This window comes from Hippichthys cyanospilos, chromosome 11 (assembly GCF_059441005.1).
Source record: "Hippichthys cyanospilos isolate Australia breed blue-spotted pipefish chromosome 11, RoL_Hcya_1.0, whole genome shotgun sequence".
In the NCBI taxonomy this organism is placed as follows: Eukaryota; Metazoa; Chordata; class Actinopteri; order Syngnathiformes; family Syngnathidae; genus Hippichthys; species Hippichthys cyanospilos.
The window spans coordinates 14,088,686-14,108,957 of record NC_142379.1 but is presented as its reverse complement, the minus strand read 5'-3'; the positions used below and the strand labels follow the sequence as shown (position 1 = coordinate 14,108,957).

At 39.2% G+C, this 20,272-nt stretch overlaps 1 protein-coding gene across 1 annotated transcript; it reads right to left on the bottom strand.

Moving 5' to 3' along the window:
- Nucleotides 1-2,134: 2,134 nt before the first annotated feature.
- Nucleotides 2,135-15,428, bottom strand: gap43 (growth associated protein 43). The gene is made up of 3 exons (XM_088428385.1): nt 15,158-15,428; nt 7,969-8,587; nt 2,135-3,317 (listed from the first exon to the last, which is right to left on the bottom strand). The coding sequence occupies exons 1-3, from the start codon at nt 15,185-15,187 to the stop codon at nt 3,238-3,240; spliced, it is 729 nt and encodes a 242-aa protein (XP_088284511.1). The 5' UTR covers nt 15,188-15,428; the 3' UTR covers nt 2,135-3,237.
- Nucleotides 15,429-20,272: the final 4,844 nt, after the last annotated feature.

Here is a 20,272-nt window from a genome sequence, read left to right as displayed (position 1 = left end):
AACTCTCTATAACCAAAAGTCATAAATTATATCCAAAGCAGATGAATCCATATGAATGAACTAATCAATCCGCGATTCAAGTTTTTTTTTTTTTTTAATTCTTCACAATCGTGGAAAACGTTATCATAGTTCTTAATGCTATAAGAACTCTGATAGTCAACAGACGAGACACAAGCGTGTCTGAATGTATATACTGCAGAGTACATGTACTGTATAGAAGACACCACTAGATGGCTGAGTAGCACTTAAAAGAATAACAAACAGACCAATAGCCACCGCACATAACTAACTGCACAATGAAAGCTGTCTCGTATATTCTAAATGTTGCTTTTTACTTCCATTTTTACTCAAGTTACTGCTTCTACTACGAGGGTTTGTGGAAGCCTTATGTAGGGTGTTCATTTTTGTGTATAAAACTATATTGCATGAACGTGATGAAACAATGACTTGTCCATGTTGTTTTGTCATTTACTTCCTGTGGTGTGCAAGTAAAAACTGATTGATGTTGGTTTTAAGAATTATATGTACCTGTACTTTTTTATTTAAAACCGATTCATACTTTTTTCATCAATTTTACATGGGAAAATATGCAATTAATGTTAAATGTATTATGGCGGGATAGTCAATTGTCTCGGAATTCTGCAGCCATATTAAATTAGCAGAAAAATCAGTCTCAAGGTGAAACCATGTAACCCCATCCTTTGTTGCTTTTTGTTTAAAATTGCCTGTTGGTTTTATGATAGTGGTAGTTTAATTGTGGAATAATCAATTGACTTTTTTATTTAACCAGCAAAAAAAATCTAATTTCAACTGTTTTGCAGAAAGAATTTGGATACCTATATAACTAAAGGCATGCTGCTTTGACTAGCAGTTAGAATGAGATGCAATATTATTTCAACTCAGCAAAAGTCTAGGTTATGTAGTATATGGTGCTTGGTCATCATATTAATAAAACATAAGTGGAAGTAGTTAGTTAGTTAGTATAGTGATTATCAAAATCCACATGTTTTATCCATCTCAAGGGGCGGCCATTTTGCCACTTGCTGTCGACTGAAAACCACCACCTATTTTGGTCCTGAGCAAATTAGGGAAACGGGTTTTTCCTTCGCTGTGTAGTGTAATTTCATTATCTGTGAATTTAAAGAGATCGTTTATTTATTTGTTTGTTTATTGTCACTTGTATAGTACTACAACACTAAGTGAATTTCTTTTTCCGTTCGCTGCCCGAGCAGGGCACCAGGTGGTGCAGTGGCGCTGTCATAGTCAAAGTGTGCAGGAGCGCTTAACTTTTACAATTTCTGTCAACATTATTTTTTTCCATATTTAATGAATAATTACTTCGATTCAGAGGAAAAATTAAACACAGTGTTTCACACCATTTTCTTTAGGGTACAATGTTGAAGATATTGGTGTGTGGTGAATTTACATTTATTGTTATTTATTCCTTTATTTTTTTCAGCATCAAACCGTTCAGTTGATCAAAAATGGTTCTAGTTTGGTAAGGATTTCCATTTATTTTTTCAGACTCTGATGCGCACTTAAGCTCTTTTTTAAGATTCCGAACCAGCTGTAACCTGCACAACCCCTGTAAGAAGATAGCATTTCCTGAAAGACTATTTAAAAATTTTAGTTATTGTTAAAGAACAATACAATTTAAGGTATACTTCTATAATTTTCATAGGTAATGATCTCATTTATAGTTACTGCAGCAAATGGAGGGAGGGGGGCGTGTGGGTCGCAAAATATTTTCTTTTTCCTTGGAGGCGCTTTGCACAAATAATACTTGAGAAGCACTGGGCTATTCTTCTACAGACTTTTGAATAGTGACGCTATAGTTTGTGAAACGAGATCAACTGTGCAAGTGTCATTGTGCTGGCATCATTTTACCTAGAAAAGAATGTGGAAGTCCTCTTCCCAAATAATATTGTACCGCTCGTCTTAAATAGGCGTGGCAGGTAAGGCAGGGAACACACACAAATTGTTGCCAGTCAATTTTTTTTCAGGGCAAACTTCATACTGTGTATTCCTGCTGAACTCATTTAACTGAGCCAATCATTGAAGTATTTTGGCTTCCGTCCCCTCTCTCCTAAATCCATCTCATTGTACAAACTTTTGAAACAAATACCACAATTAATGATGATAATTGGCACATTTGCTTTATTTTGAAAACAGACATTGAAACCACTTGTCTTTTTTTTCCTCTCAAGTTGTAACTCTTTGTGAAGTTGAAACTGGACATTGCACTCACAGGAACATAGGAAAAGGGGTTTTTTTTGTTTGTTTGCTCATTTGTATTTTCACCTTTTTATTTGTTTTTATTAACACCTGTGCAAGAGGATTATCCCAATTCATATAAACTGTCATAACAACACCAAAGACATCAAAAAGAAGCCGCCACACCTCTTAAGTTTCATTAAATGCGAAAAAGTTCCTCTCAGAGGGAGAGTTCCCATCATGCATCTGGTTCGATGGTTCATGCTACTGCTCTCAAATTTGCTTGGCAGAATATAGGTTTCCGTGTAATAATACTAAAGCATATTTCCAAAGTGTATTATACGATCATGGTATATTGATGGCAACAGGTCCTTTTCTGCAAATGAGAGTAAAGACAGTTTGTAAAAGGGATGTTATTCAAGCTTGAATGACTCAAGCAGAGTAGTAACAAGAGTAATAGTTTTGTCCTATACTGTAGTTTACAGCTCTCCAACTGGAAATGATACACATTTAAGAATACATTCTTTTCATTTTTGTATTTCATTAAAAATTAGGTAGGAAAATTAGTTACACATTAAATCCAGCTTTTTTTGTGTGTGCACTGGCAAAAGCACGGATTTAATTTGCATTGTGTGAGAAAGGACATTGCAAAGCAAATTCAGTTGTGTCTAATTGCTTTACATATTAAATGTGTACTTTTCCAGTTGGGGGTTTCACAATCCACTGCCAAACCTTCTACAATACATAGCAAAAGATGCTAGAAATCAAATCTTTCTCCTCATCAGCATAACAATCATTTCAGAATCATCAAGAACAACAACATCATCACCACATCATCATAATATTAGCTTGAGCCAAAAAACTTCACGCTGGAAACTCCCCCAACATGAGAAAATCATTGCCACACAAAAAATGACAAACAAATAAAAACGGACTGCCTTTGCACTGGGAAGACAAAGAGCAACCTTTTTAGATTTTTGTTTTTCTTCATTCTCTTAATTCGTTTGGAGGTTAGACTTTGCCTCAGTCATCCTTGGACTCAGTGGCCTCTGCGGCTGCATCTGCTGGGGCATCCCCCTCTGCTTTTGACTCCTCTGTAGCATCTGGGTAAAGGAGGGAATGAAAAGAAATAAAATTCAGATGAGGGCTTTAAAGGAACCCCAAAATGAGCCAGAGAATAAAGGTTTGATCACATCAAGGCCTAGAATAAGTTAAAAGACCATGTGGCCCTTAGAGATTCGGAGCATCAAAGATTTGTGTCAAAGACCATTGATTCAAACGCCATTGCGAAGAATATACTGTTATACACTGAGTTAAAGAGTGAGCTGATATTTCTCACACATAAGTGCTCAAGAGTGTAAGCCAGAAGTTGCCCATGTCAGAGATATGATACAGGCTGTAAATAATAAGCAGGGCGCATACTCCTAATGGATCCGTTAAATATTTAAAGTGAAAGTACTCCAACCTGTCATATCTAATATTGTGTGATGGCCTCGGTATAAACCACTGGCATAACATTTAAAGAGTTTGAGAATTTTACATATAATAATGATTCATGGCAAAGCATGTTATTTTTTCCTTACGATTAAAATCATGTTGATCTGTGTATTACAGTAAAACTAGCAAATCTCACTAGTTTCTCACGACACACCCTAGCTTATTCAACTCCCGAAAACTAACTGATGATGTCATAGGCTTCTCAACAATGAGATCACTTGCTTTTAATAGAAGATCCAAAGGTGACATCATCGTAATAGAAACTGTGAAGATGACGTGTGTCTGTCCCCTTCAGAGTTCGTGTGAAGGAGGATTTGGACCAAGAGAAGCGGATTGATCATATCTAAGTGCTTATACATTAAAGTTTAAATGTGGCTAGGATTCAAGACATTATGAGTCATTTACCCAGAACTTTCAGGTCCAGTATAATTAACATATGAGCACAGTTCACCATAATGTATAAAGATCCTGTGCCTGCACATCATCATCATTATTTTCTTGGGGCAGTCTTGATGTTACAGATATTTTTGACCCTAATGGGCGCAAAGTGTGATAGATAGGGATGGATGGATGGATGGATGGATGGATGGATGGATGGATGGATGGAGTCCTTCAAAGCTCTATTGGCTCTGTATGTTTGTCAGTTTATGTTGTAGCATATGCAGAGCTTAGCTTGTTCATGTTTTGCTGTTGACACCTAATTCCTTAACGCATTAATTGCAACTGTCAGACTATAGTTTCTAAATGTAAATGACATGAGCTCTTGAGGTCTACACAGCTGTAAGGAGAATTGAACATTCTTTATGATACACTCATTTTGCCGGACAAAAAAGTCACTCAAAAAAGCTCACAGCATTTATTGTGTGGTCACTGCTTCGGCTTCTCTAAGCCAGAATTCTATTGGTTGATTTGCTGAGTAAAACAATTAAAAACAATACAATAATTTGCTAATCAGTGTCAACATATAGTCAACTTAATTGACTATTAGTCCATAATTAATGTTTAAACTGATGAACTTTTTTTTTTTTACAAATTTTCATTTAAATCCTTTTAAATTTGATACCTGCTCCACATTCCAAAATGCTGGGACAAGGGCATTTACCACTGTTTTACATCACGTTTCAATATAACACTCAGTAAGCACTTGGTTAAAGAGTACACTTATTGGTGAAGCTATGTAGGTGAAATAATTTTGCATTTGTGTTTGATTTTCAACCTCAATTGCTCAATGTTCAATGGGAGAAGGGTCTGTACTGCTGGTAGGGCAGTCTCACACTCTTACTAAAAAGCCCTACTGTTGTAACACTTGGAGAATGTGGATTGGCTTCCTAACATAAGCAGAGACTAAAAAAGATCCAGCTTTCTGCATTGACTGATATGCAAGTTACTCATGTCATGGTCCCTAAAACAACCATCAGAACCAACTTTTGAATTTTGTGTTGGTTGCAGTTGGGATGGTCTGTTTCCACTTCGGCCTGGAGGACACGAGGCCCATTTAAAATAACATATGTGTGAGAACTGCTGGTCCAAATGATCTTTTTTTCCCCCTACTAATAATGCCAGGTAATGTGGATGGCCCACATAAGCTATTCAATGGAGGTCAACTACCTGCTATAAGAGAACGGACCTCTTCCATATAACTCCACAAAAAATAAGAAAACAAACAGATTTTTAAAATCGTGAGGGACACCACACATTACAATAAAAATAGAGTGTTATTTTCGTTCTAATTATGTGTCGTTCTAATTGTGTGCAGTGTACTTGGAAATGGCCAACACAATATGCCACATCTCATAATTATTGACCATAGTTACTGTGTAATTACAATTGTCAACTGATTTCCAAGCATATCAGGAAGAAAAAAGACATTTCAGACATTTTACATTTACAAAGCCTTTTCACTCTCTCACAAAACAACCCGATTGTCTTAATACATGCACCAGGACTAAAGGTTTGTTATTCAAGCAGATGGAGGCCAGCAGATCCTAGCGTGTGACAGACATCCCCATTGCGGATCGTGACCGCTAAGGATCATTAATCATTCATCTAAATCGGAACACCTGTTATCTGTTCTTTACTCTATGAAGGCCAGCTATCCCATCGAGGTGGTAACTATGACAACACAGAGACAGTGCTGCTTGGTGACCTAGATTCAGTGTAGCACTCCAGTTGGTGTGCGTGTTTGTGGATGTGTGTCTCAAGTCTCCACCTATTCCAGACTGAGAATTCCATTAAAAGTGTACTGTACCTGTCCGACCCAGACCGGACAACCCTTGGACCACAAATAGCAGCTCTGAATAATTTTCAGAAATACTGCTTTTCTTTCTTTTCAAAGTGCCTTTCATGCAGCGGCACCAGACCCCTTTTTCTGGGGCACATGGTCCCCAGTATTGATGCTCTATCAAGTGCGGACCTCAAACTTTTTTTGAGTCCAGACATTTGATATGTGATATTTGGCTAAAGGAGGGTCTGAAATGACAATACTAAAGTAATCAATTAGTTTGGGTCAGTAAGTACTAAAGCAAACAATTACTTTATGCAGTTGCATACGAATTAAGTTTTTAAGTGAGTGATTCTTTTGTGCAATTAAATGCTCAAGTAGTCAATTACATTAGGTAATGCACTAAATAACTTTGTAATGAAGTATGAAAGTTATAATTTACTTTATGTGACTAAGTACTAAAGTAATTGACTGAAGTACTGAATTACTTTATGTCCTAAAGTAGTCAATGACTATTTTTGTACTAATTACCCAAAATAATCAATTACTTTAGGACTTAATCATACATAGTTTCTCAAAGTAGTTGACTACTTTTGTACTCATTTGCCAAAAGTAATTGATTACCTTAGAACCTCAGCCAAACACTTGATAAATAAAAAAAAAAATTGGGATTGAAGCTCTCGAGATTAAAAAAAAAAAAAGCCACAACCAAATATATTGTGCAGTTACCACTTGGGCCTATGTAACTTAGAAAATGATGACATGCTTATTTGCATATTATTGTTCGTTATAATCCAGCATAGAAACTTCACGTTTGTTAACTTTTTCAAGCAATGTCGACTTGATTGCTCCCTCTGTCATATATTTAAATCTTTGAATTGTCAACTGTGTGCTGGTAAGGCTCCTTTTCGGACCCTGATCCATTATTAGCGGCTCTTCACAACTACACACGTCCCATCGTTCACAGTGAAAAGCCGTTCCAAAGGCTCGTTTCATTTGCCGATGTCACATCATTAAGGGATCAGGGCTTTTTTTTTTCAAAGAAAAAAAAAATCGACCATGTATAGTGAAGCCTGGTTCACCCAGCAGGATAAATAGCTCAATTTTATTCCCGTTTCTACGGTCCCGACAATCTGACAGAAGCTCTGATTCACGTTATGGTTCTAAAGATAAGCTCAACAGATATTCCTGCGGTTGGTGGAGAGCTCAGATGTATTTTGACCACTTGGAAGGATGTTTCTGACCTCAAATGGGGAAGATTAAAGATGCTGGAGTCTTTTGGCCTGACTTCTCACCATTTGAGCTTTGCCCCAAGGACAAACAGTGACATGCAACCAATCAGAATGTGAAGTGCATGAATAGGCGGTGGGTGTTCTCCACATCATTAACCAAAGTCTTTTCTTTTTATTTGCTATTTTTCTGCTAAAAGCAAATCAAAATTACTGTAATTGCTTTCTCTTCATCCAGTATGTTTGTTTACATTGAATTCCTGCTTAATCTTGCAGGACTTGACATTTTCCATCTGGCCTTAGAATATTAATGAAAGAAAAGTGTTTCTGCCTTGTGGTTTCATAGTACACATTACATTCAAAACTCAGCATTTGGAAGTTTGCTGATATTTTTAAATTGTGCTTAGAAGTCTGCACATTATCTATATCACCTCAACATCTATCTGTCTCCTGCATGGATTTATCTCTTACAGTTTGTTTGATCAAAGGTGGCGCGCCAATGTCAGTGCTAACCACAGAGTGAAATCTTTAAATCTTGAAGACATGGCAAGCAGAGAGTTCCTGAGCTGCTTGCCAAGTGGATGAAAGGAAAGCCCATCAATTATTTTTATTGGGCATTTTAATTGTGGGGTGTCAATAATCATATTAGTCCGTAAACTCATTCCCCTTTCCCTCCGTTATGTAAGGAACCATATATGGTTCCTCCAAGCCAAGGAACCGCGTGATTGTTCATGTTTTGTGTCTTTTGGTTTGGATACGCGTGTTTTTGATCTTAAAAACATGAGCATTTACAGCATTAATCCGTACCTTTATCTTTCGTTTGGTCAAGCTCCTCCTTTTCGGCTGCCGGGCTGACAGCAGGCACATCGGCTTGTCTGGCCTCCTCCTTTTTCTCTTCACCCTGCTCCACCATATCAGCTGTGGCCGTGGTGGGGCTCTTGACCCCTACAGCTGGGGCCTCCTCATCTTTGGACTTCTCTTCATCTTTCCCCTCGGCCTTCGGCTCCTCTTTGGGGGGCTCGGAAGATGCGGGAGAGACAGCGGCGGGCGCCGCCCCTACAGGTGATGTCGCCGCCCCTGCAGGAGAGGGAGCCGCGGCTGCTGGTGAGTTAGCAGGCTTTTCCGCCGCTGGGCTTTTGGCTTGGCTCGTTTCTTCTTCCTTTTTTCCCTTCTCTTCTGCGGCGTCTCCCTCCTCAGCGGGGGATCCTTCTGCTTTCTTCACCTCCTCGCCACCCTCTGTTGCTTCTTCTGCAGCAGCAGGATTGTCTCCTTCTTTCTCTTCCTCTCCATCTTTCATCTTTTTCCGAGTTATGTGTCCACGGAAGCTGGCCTGTATTTTGGTTGCAGCCTTATGAGCCTTGTCTTCGGGTTTGTTGGTGGTGCCGTCTTGCTCAATCTTCTGGTCCACATCCTCATTTTTCTCCACCTGATCACCAAGGAAGGAGTTACATCAATATAAACAGGGAAAACCATAAAGGTGACCACCATGAATGTAAACATAGGTTTTCTTATACAATGGTGAAGTACATTGCTTGAGAATGATCATCTCAAGCTGTCATGCCGGCATACCTTATTTACCTTACAGGTAAATAATAGATTTAGTTGAAAGTTCAGAGGAGACAAAAGGCTAGAAGTAAATGTTTTAAAAAAATGAAAAAGGACAGGTGTTAGTGAACTCGAAAAAGTCTGTAGTAGAAGTACTGGACAGGTTGGGGTCAACGTTTTGGGAGAAAGATGTAGGCGTAAGGCGGAATGAGGACCATGGTTAGGCAAAAGACATGGAGTTATTAAAAGGGCACCATTATATTACCTTTGGTTACTGGATCCAAAGCTGTCCATCAAATAGTGGGTTGTGTTATGAGTCATTTAATCATCTAATGAAAAGAAATCAAATCAAATAAAGGAAAGAATGATGAGCACTGAAAATGCAAACAAAATGTTACAACATATTCAAAATAAATAAGCAAACAAATTTAGGTCAAATATTCTTTCAACCAATCAAAACATCTAATGTACCCATTGAAAAAAAATATGAATAAGCAACATCAAGCCAACGCAAATTGTGCATGCAAGCAGTAGAACGTAAATTAGGCCAAACAATAAAGCTGCGGAATCAACTTAATGTGGGTGTTTTGTTTTTTTAGCAACAAATTGTAGGCTGATTTTATTCAATTCCATGTTCTGTTCTGTGCCATTTAGACTCATAAAAAATCTGGAAATGACAAATTGTTGTTATAATGCTACATAAAAAAATAATTTAGTAAATAGTCAAACGCCGATTGAGAAAGGCAATTGTTACAATGTGCGCTATATCTCATTATTGTCCTATTAATTGAAAAGAAAATCCGACATAAAAGTCGTTTCCCAAAATATGGGGTCGAGCTTTGTAAAAATGAGCTTCAGTTTCATTTAACTGCAAGGGAACTGGGCGCCTGCTTCAATTTCCTCAGCATTCACTACCATGTCCCTTCCAACTATCAAAGGTTACCTTGGCAACCAAAGTGCTAACTCATCACAGTGCTGTCTGCTGGTTGGTGCAGTGAAAGACTTTCCTGATCGGCAGTGTACCTGACCCCTTGCCAGCCAGTCGGAGCTCATAAATCAGAGGTTGGAATCAGCTGACCTAAGTGGGGGTGTGAGATAGTGTCAAAGTGCAGTTGGGAAGTTGAAGGGGTCAAGAGAGGGAGGGAGATTTTTTTTTTTTTTTCAAACACTTCCATAAGTCTACAGACGCAATGTTGTATTGGATGTTATTGGTTGAGGCCAATAACTAGGAATAATGTGTACATATCAAAATTGATAAATGTTTTTTTTTTTTTTTTTTAATCTGTACTGTTGGTCAATACAGATTTGGGTTCTTTTACAAATTATTGAGTGTATAAAATAGCCTGCTTTTTTTGACTGGTAATGGTTGAACATGATAGTTGTGGAAGAATGAGGATTCCGTCCATATACGTATGTCTGTATCTGTCAGCATGCTAGCACATCGCTGTGAAATGATTGAGTAGCTGCAGGCCCTAAAACTACCATGTCATTTTCAGGGTCCCCGTGTCAGCTCAACATTGCAGCAGTGACAACAAGGCGCAACTATAGTCACGGTCGGGTCCAAGGGTTCAATGGGTGTAAATCCTGCCTTAGGTCCTAATATTTGATATCTTACCATATTTAGCTCAATACTATTAACAAGACAAGGCAAAGTTTAGGATCGTGATTGTATGTACAGTATGTACATTACTTTGTGTTAAAACTGAGCGGTACTAACCAGCATCATACCCTGCGTGTAATATGCGAGGTCCCAGGTGACTTATTGGACCTTTTATCACGACTGATCTCATTGGTGCTTACAATTGCCAAAATTTGACCCAAGCACTTAACTCTAAATAGAATTACTTACTGGCTGCATACAATGAATCAGAGAGGGAGAGAAGGAGACAGCAATGGACGAGGGTGTCTGGGAATATTGTGGTATGACATCATTATTGGATCAGGGGGGTTGTCAGCTACTTTAGAGATTAGGGTGTGTGAGTGCAAATGTAATAACGTGCCAGCAGTGATCTCATATGAGTTTATGAGGATGAAGGGGAAGATCATCATCGTGGTTTGACCGCATTTGTAGCGTCATCATTTGCATTATTGATACTGATTTTGTTGTTTCCGTTCTAAAATGCTCAGCTTGCCAGCACTTCTCCTTACTATGGACTAGCATGGCCCGATAACCGGGTTGATTGTTTACCGCGCTGTTAAAAAGTAAAGGTTTCGATAACAGCTAATATTGTCTGTATCCAGTAATGAGCGCTTTTCTTGTTACGTATCTAATAAAGGGGGCGTTTAAACTGAGCTGAATATGATGTGTTGCTTGCAGAGTTGACTCAACAAATAGCCTCTTTCAAAATAATTAGATTCCAATCATATTGTCAATAAGGCCTGTCTTAACCTCTTCAGACCAAAGCATCATGCTGAAGGACATGAAATGTTTCTGCGTCTAAACCAGTGAATATGTTGAAATTTGATGATGTCACCCACTTCCGGGAGATGGTTGGAATAAGCTTTACCAATAAAACCAATTAAATTATGACGTTTGGCACGTACTTAAAAAACTTAAAAAAGGCAAACTTATGTGCTCATTTTTATTTTAGCAAGAGTAAATTTAACTTTCAAACTTCCATTCTTTATGCTGTAATTCTAAAGGTTACAGGTTATAATATTGGAATTTATTTTGAAAGCAAATCACATAATTATTTTCAAGGATATATATGTATGTATATATTTTATGTCTAATGTGCCTGACACTGTAATTCGGTGATATTGTATCACTATTGTTGCAGGGTTGACGCGATAAGCCACCTCTGAGAATAATTTGGTGGCAGTCGCTTTGTTTTATTAGTTTTTGTTTTTTTTTTAACCTTCTTGGCATACATGGATGATAAGGAGGAGAGCTATACCCTTTAAAATATCTTACCAGTAATATTTTACCAGTACCCCTGTAAAATGCTAGGAACAATTTTAAAAAAAAAGAACAATGTTTTTGTTTATCTATTTAGTTGTTTGTTTGTGCTATACACAAATATTAAATATTTTGTTTAACAATTATTTTTATACAATGTTATTTATTTATTCATTGTTTGTTTGTTTGTACTTTACACACATATTCAATATTTTACTTTTGCTAGAATGACAATTTTTCAAAATAAGCATACTACCTTAAAAAAATATGTATATGTCAGAACTAAAAAATGTCCTCATTCATTGTTTATTAAATAACACCTCAAACAGCACTCACAGCAAGTCTGCTTTCTTTTAACTGAGAATTGAACCCCGGTCACGTAGCCCCGCTGCAGGCGTTATTCCCCTCAGAATCTGTGCGCCACACATTCATTCAAAAATCCAGCTGCACGGCCCACAGGCACAAGCAGACCACTCCCATCAGTTCATACTAGATCATCATTTTACATGGATTTCTTAGCCGTAAGAGAAGGAAATGTTCAAACTTGCTACCAGTTAGCTGTTTCATCCATAATTTTTGCGGCATGAATTGCTTTTAATAACAATAATCTGCATACAAGATCTGATACACAAGATTACAAAATGATTATGAATTATGAATGGACGTCAACCCCATGTTAAGACTCTAAATGCAAAACATTGATCAAATTAACCATATTATTCGGAGTTTGAATGTATTCAGCACATAATCTGACCACTGGAATTGTCTTTTACATCTGCAGTCTGTTGCGCTCTCCGTCTGCCTCTGCCCTTGGGTGGGCACCAGCTGTCGTGAGAACCACACCCAGAATCATAGGCTATAGATGACCACACACACATACATACACACAGCCGACCCATCCCCCAACAGTGACTTAGTAGCAATCCGCCACCTCCGTGCAGCGTTGCCCCTGCCATTAGGGACTTATTTCAGAAGGAGGAAGGAAAGGATGGGACATTTAAGCGTCCAGCTGAGTGATGTGCCATGGAACCATTTGTCACAAAAATTAACACGTCAGGGTACGTGATTTGTTTTTTCCAACACAACATCCAGTCCAGTGTAACGGAAACAATTTGATTCGGTAGTGAATTAATAGTCAGACTTGTCACGTCCTTTCTGGAACAGTGAAATTGGTTACAATATCAAAGCGCCAGAGTGATTTTAGTCAGTGATGGTGAAATGATCCAGACACCAAGCGGTACTGCTGAACATCTGCCCGATGCTGTCTGTGCTGTCTTCACTTTGTTTCTGACCGAGGCAGCTATCCTCTCATTCTCTCTCTCTCTCTCTCTCTCTCTCTCTTTCTCTCTCTCTCTCTCTCTCTCTCACGCACACTCTCTCTCCTCCCCCTGTCTCGCTCGCCCAGGCAGACTCAGCGTAGCACCACACCCTTGTAGCCAACTATCTCCTGCAGATGAGCGTAGGGCGGCTCAGGTGGCGACGGCCACAGCTCTTGGCCGCCATCCCCATGCCATCCCCCCTTTTTGGCCATCAGTCAGTAAGGGATGTTACAGGATGCGCGCCTTCCTTTACGGCAAACGCTTCGCAAAGAATTATATGTGACCATATGTTAGCATCATTACATCCTCTGGAGCAGCCTTTAATTCAATTACACTGACTCGCTGTCTGAACAAAGGCTCTGCAATCGCCAGTGATCTGACAAGGGAGCAAGGGATGAGGAGAGCTGCAGGTGGGGGAGGAGAGAAGATGGAGGAAAAGGATGGCTGGACATGATGTGGTGGCCACAAGAGATTACCAGAACAGGCAATGTGGGCTGTGGCTACCGCTAAATCTGAGTATAAGTGGAGTGAAGAATCATTAATGGTGGGTGGCTTTTGATTTAGGAGGTTGAGTGGGAGGATTGGAAGGTGGAGGCAGACATGACAGGCAGGTTTAGTTTTGATAGTATAAAGATTCACTCCACAAATGGTGGCAGGGCGGAGCTGAGAAGAAGCTATAAGGTTGAATTTAATTCAGTTTCTTAAAAGTCAGCTCCTGGACATAATAACTTAATCCTACTTATCCCGGCCGAAAAGAAAGGCTGCCCTGTGAATTATGCTTGGTTTGATTTGTGTCCAAAGACAAAAGACCAACCTGGAGTTCACAGCCACTCCCTAATCACATCATGCTTCATGATAGCAGCACCCATCGCAACATTTTTCACAAGAAAAACGAGGATCCGTCAAAGACGAACACGGATGCTCACCGCATGCTCGAAACGGCCGTCGGAGTGGGGAAAGCTCGCTAAAAGCCGGTGCCTCACCCACCACATGGCTGCATGAGCAGCATGCCGGCTTTTTTTCCTCAACCATGTTTCCGCCCCTTCTTCCCCACCTCCTCCTAACATCATCCCTCGATCTGCCACCATCCACTCGCGTTTCCTTTCTGCTTTCCTGCACCCACTTCATCATTAAGTCTCATTTAAATCATTATTTTACCTGCAGCACTTCTTTGCCCCCTCCCTAGCAATGCTTCCACAGTTATATTACATTCCGGCGACTGTTTCTTACGAGCCGTCTGCTTTTTCTGCTCTTGCTTCAGATGTCATGCCTTACTTAATTTCTTTCTGCCTGCCACAGTCAATAAGACTCCTCCAGAAATTAATGAAGCAATCAAGTGTCATGAAAATCTAACATGCCACGACTCCGATAAGCTCACGTTCACGTTTGATTGACGAGGGTGGAGGGGAAATGATTTTTGTCACTCAAAACTGAAAATATGCCCATGAAGGCTAATCCGGTGATGAGCACTTCTTCTTTCTCCTCCACTATTTGGATCCACCCATTTCCATGCAGCACCTTGTCTGTCGTTTTTTTTTTTTTGTATTCTCAGCTAACTACCTAACGCCACCCTTTCACACCCTTTAAATGAGTGCACACTTCATTGTACCCTCCTTTGGCAATACCCACTCATAGAGCTGGAGGGCTATGATAATCTATTTAGAGTCATTTATTCCCATTGTAATCCCCCGAGGCCGCTGACATGATGGTGCTGCTCACTCACTCTGCACCCCACCCATTTTTTTCTCCTCCTCACTATGGAAACGTACTTTTTTTGGGTGTTACCCACGACTCTCATGACAATAAAAAGTATGATTTAATGGTCCTCTCCAGGTATCAGGAAGGCTTTAAAGTTCAGCGGCAATTAATATTAACAAATAAGCGTTTGACGAAACAGAACCTATCGAGTGGATCCCGATATCCTTTCACTTTTAACAAGTGCATGATCAATAGGAGGAGATGCCGCTCCAGATCAAATTACAGTCAGGCTGCAAATACGTGATTAGGTGAGAAGCATGGTTGCAACATCCATTCATTGAGGAGATTAACAACCACAAGGCGTGCCTGCTCTCTCTGTAGAGAAACCACCACGAAGACAAACCGGGCCCCCAAGTCCAAGTCATTTACATCAACATCTTCTACCACGTCTGACTGAGAGCAAAGTTGAGATGCAGCATTTAGTCACATAATAGAGCTGAAAAAATGCAACGGATGAAGAATCAGAACAGTTTACCGGTTTGGTTCTTCTTATGCAGCACAGCATAGTTGTTATCGTAGTATCCTCCCTTTTCTTCTTGGCTTCTTTCTTTCCTTTTTCCTTCTTTTCTCTTCTTCTCTCACCCCTCTCTCTCTCTCCCTCCCTTTTGCGTGCACACACTTGCTCGCTTTGGTGCACACACACACACACACGCACACACTTTCTCTCTCTCTCTGGCCGTATCAACAGCTATGCTGCCCTGTGCATTTACTCTTACCAGTCTGCACATGCACGCTCTCCTCAGTCAGTCTGCTTGGTTGCACCTCTCTCTCTCTTACCCCCCCTTTGCCTGACAATGACTACAAGACCGCCCTTTAAAACCCCACCCTTTGCCTCGCCCCATCCATCCCACTGTCCTTCCTTATCCACCACTTCCCTATTCCCTTCTTCTCACACATAAAGACCCCCCCCAACACCACCACCACCAATTTCACATCAGCATTCCCCTTTTTACTTTATTTCCTCCACCTTCTAGTCATGCCACTGCAAAAACTCGCACCCCACTCATAATACTAAGGCCAAAATACAGGGCCGTATTTTGTATTAGGCCCTCCTTTAACAATCGTTACACTCCTCCACCTTTTCACACGCTAAGTTTATTTGTTCATTTAATAGATGCTTTTGCAAATGGACTGTTTTGGACCTTTTTTTTTTTTTCTTGCTGGCTACCTCACAGACTGTACAATGGACTCTGTGGATCTCCATTTAGTGTTAACTCAACATGCAAATTGCCAAGTCAATGCCCAAAGCATGTTTTCTGGAACTGCCAGCAGCCATACTTTTGCCAGTCGAGAAATGTGAAAGTGAGCAGAGATGATAGCGCATGCATGCACGCATACACGCAGCGCTCTTAGGACACGTCACCCGCACCAGCATCCCACCAGCCCACCCCCCATGCCCAGTGCGCTGTTCTCATGGAAACACTAGCAGATAGACTTGGAGAGCAGAGGAGGAGGAGTGAGTTTGTGTGTGTGCGTGTGTGTGAAAGAGAGAGAGAGAGATAGAAGGAGAGAGAGAGAGGGAGAGAGAGAGAGCGAGAGAGATGAAGGTAGGAGAGCCGGGTGTGGCAGACTTCTCCTTACCTCTCTTGTCACATTTTTAACACAAGTCTCATTTTATTTGTATTCATTTGTCCCCGCATTTACGACCATTTGCAATCATCACTAAGCAGGAAGGTGTGCAAACACCCATGCTTGTGTTTGCCTTTCATAACAGCACAAACATGCACTGTAGTGCCACAAGACTTCCCCACCCCCGCTCTGACACTATTGAGTTCCAGCAGATGCTACGGACACAAAATGAGGAGAGAGACAAGAACAAGTTGTACTACTCGCCTTCTCTTTTACGGGATTTTTCACAATGCACGTCACTGAGGGGAAAGTATTGACCTACACCCCTGAGCCACAGTCTTCCCGCTTGTTGCCAGCACTGCCACACATGTCTGCCACTATCACATTGCTCTTCTGCATCACCATTATGTGTCATGCGTCATCTTTCCCAGCACTCTTTTTTTTTACACGCCACAGACTGCTTCAACTGACTTTTTAAGGCTCTGTGCATTCGAATGTACCTTCAACAACTTGTGTACAAGACAAAATCAAGGTGATTATAAACATTATAATATTTTGTAACATCATGAGGAACCAGTCAGGTGACACAAAGTCTATGAGGTACGAGATTTCAGTTAGCAGACACAAGTAAAAGTACAGGCATCCACATCTTTTTACACAGGCACAAGATTTACATAACAGTCATCTTTTCTGGTTATTACATTAAATGAATGCAGAAAAAAATGAAATACATCGACCAATTGCAACCAAATGTGGAATGCCTCCCATGTAATATGACTCAGCCAGACAGACAAGTGAGAAAAATTAAAGTTTGGTGTAAAAAGGCAACTTGTTTTTAAGATTAAAGATTTAAGAGATTCAAAGGTTTTATTGTCAAATGCATAGTAACCACACAATGAAATTCTTGTTCTGTTCACTTCCTGGAGCAAACTACATTTCATTATCAAGCAAATAATAAGGTAGGCAATTAAAAAGAAAACAAAAAAAACTGTAATTGTAATGATTACAAAAAAAAGAAAGAAAGAAGGAAAAAAGAAAAAGACGTAAAGTGGTTGTTCATTTTGTCTCTATCCACAAGTTGCTTTTGCAAATATGTGATTTTGTGTGTCTTTTTATTCCGCTTTGAAATCCGCATGATTGAAAACATCATCTAGTGACTAAATGAGTCAGGGCAGAGCTATATGGTAGCCAGGACTGGCCATGGCTACCCCTTATCACCATCTGACCACTCTCTTGGCCACACCCACGCCCAAAGGGAAATCTTGATATCTGGGATTTTTCTTCCATTTTGTATGCATGCGCTCCTCTTGGATCTTCTAATACCCATCACAAATTGTTTATATTAATTTCATATTTACATTCATAGAATAAAATAGGATGATTTACTTCATAAAACTCTGCTGGTGTATGATGACCTACTGACTCTTTAATTAAAACAAAAAGGTAGTGATTGGCTCCCTGTATTATAATGTGAATGTGAAACTTGCCATATAGGGGAAATATTTATTTCAAGGATAGTTTTATAGCATGGTGTTATAAATCTTGTTTCATTGATTGCCTTCAACGGAAAATAAGAAAATTAGTCAAAAATCATCACAATGTAGAGTTGTATAATTTTCATATGACATTGGAGAAATCTATCAGGAAAGAATGTAGCAACTCTGGTTGTACATTTACATTTTAATAATTTAATAATAAATCATTTGAGTTCGCTCAGTACTCAATCACATTGACCCTTTATCACCAAATGTAGGTTTTTTTTTAGGTAGCATCTAGAAACTATTCATCATGCCTGCTTGGCACTTTCTGCTGCGTTTGTGGCATCAGCAAATAGCAAAACACTTAAGATCACGTGGAGGCAGAGTTCATTCAAGAAAATCTCACAGTCATGAAACAAGGCTTGTCGGAGGATACTAGACCCCCCCAAAAAAAGCATCTGTGGGATGGTCATTTGAAAAGGATCCAACTGATACATTTGTAATCCACTGCTTTGACCAAATACAAAATGTAACCATCTATTTTCATACCAGCATTCATCGGTCATTTTATTATTCAAAAATTTAAGAATTGGAACACCAACTTCTCTCAATGCAATCCCATTTCCTTTTCTATCTTTACCCGCAAAAGCTTCTTTCATCATTTGCAAACAGAATAGTTTCAGTTTATCTGAGTGTGCTTTCGCATTCGCCCTACTTTTTGTCAGGAATTTGAAATTAATGCAGCGATGTGTTGCACATCTCGGATGCTGTTGGGATGAATACAGTTTTATTAATAACTGACTGGTTTACATTTCTTCAGTAGGCCTGGATATAACAGGCATAAAGTATTCTCTTGCAGAGGGAAAAGGGCGATTACACCTTGAATGCACTGAAATGTTACGTTTCATTTTCATAAATGACATTACTGGGACCTCATTACTGCTTCATTTTTTCTTTTTGATTTAAATACTCCAATAACAGATCAGAACATCATGAGATTTTAGCCCTTTAAAGGTTTACAATTCATTTACTGATACATCATCAGACAAGAGTTGATTGTGTTATTATGTTGCCATTTGTGGTATATTTTTAATGAGGTCAATTGCGGGAAGGAAATTGGATTAATAAGTTTGTATCAATTTAAACTTTTTGGGGTACATGGTATGGCCTGTGAAGTGACAAGAATTTGTACTAATATACATGTTATCTCATTTGCATTTTGCTGCTTGAAAACAAAATATATAGTTCAAAAAAGGTTTTATTTTTCATCCACTGTGATTCACTGTGAACACATGAACACTTTGAAAATATACTACAGACAAAATAAAGGGAAGACAGCACAATGTAACTCCAAGCATTCCGTTTATTTGTAGCAATAATTCCACAGTATAGAAGTTCCTTTTACAGTACTGAAGTAATGTAATGAAGTTGCATGGTGTAAGGGAGACACATTAGCTAGCCACCAAGACATGCTAGCTAACTAGTAGGCTAACAGCACAATGTGTGTCAACTATTCGATTTAATATATATATATATATATATATATATATATATATATATATATATATATATATATATATATATATATATATCCTTTTCTCTAACATTTATTGTTGATCCGTACAAAGATTCACTAATTTGTCATCCGTATTGTGCATTTTATTTGTGCCACCCATAGTTTGTGTTTGATCTTAGAGGACAATTACTCAGGAGATCAACATCAATTTTGCTGCCATCCTCAAGTCAATGACAATGGACAAGACAGGACATTACACCTGACACAAGTACACTTGCACTGTGTCAGTCTGGCGAAACTCAAGAAGTCAGTCCGCTGACTCAGCAATTGTTCAACCTTAATTTACACAGCATTACCTTTGCTAATTTACAGTTTGTGCAAGACTTGCAATCAATCATGTTCAAGGTCCCACCTATGTTCCTCTTTACATAGCGCCTTTATGATCTGTTCTTATTGTGCAATACTGTAAGCGCAATCGGCTTTCAGATACTGAACTTGAATGTAGGCACTGTTCATGTGTTTCCGTAGTGCCCATGTGGACTGATTCTCTCTCATTTTTTGTTTGCCCCCCACTAAAGATTCCAAATAGTCCCTCATTGTGAATTTGAATGTACGAGTGCTGTGACTGAAAGGTGATCAGTCTGGGTTACATCTTTCACATCCTGCTACATACCAATTAAGTGCAACAAATTGGGCCAAACACTTGAGTGCATAAATATTGCATACGCAACATGTCATTTGAGGAGCTTAGATGTTAATTTGTTCATCTGACTTAATGATCGCATATCCAGAATGATAGATCCGTGAAATAACCTACTGTACTAACACAATTAAGCAGACCTTGTAATAGTTTATTTATTGAATTATTTTCCAAAATATTATTTCTGCCTGGCGTGAGTAAGCTGTTGCCATGGTAGTTCAGATGAAGTAGGAATGATAATTATTACCGCATGGCAGTGCTTGAATTATTAAACACTTGGGGGTTGAGAACGAGCTGAAAAAGAAAGTGAAAATAAATGAGACAGCA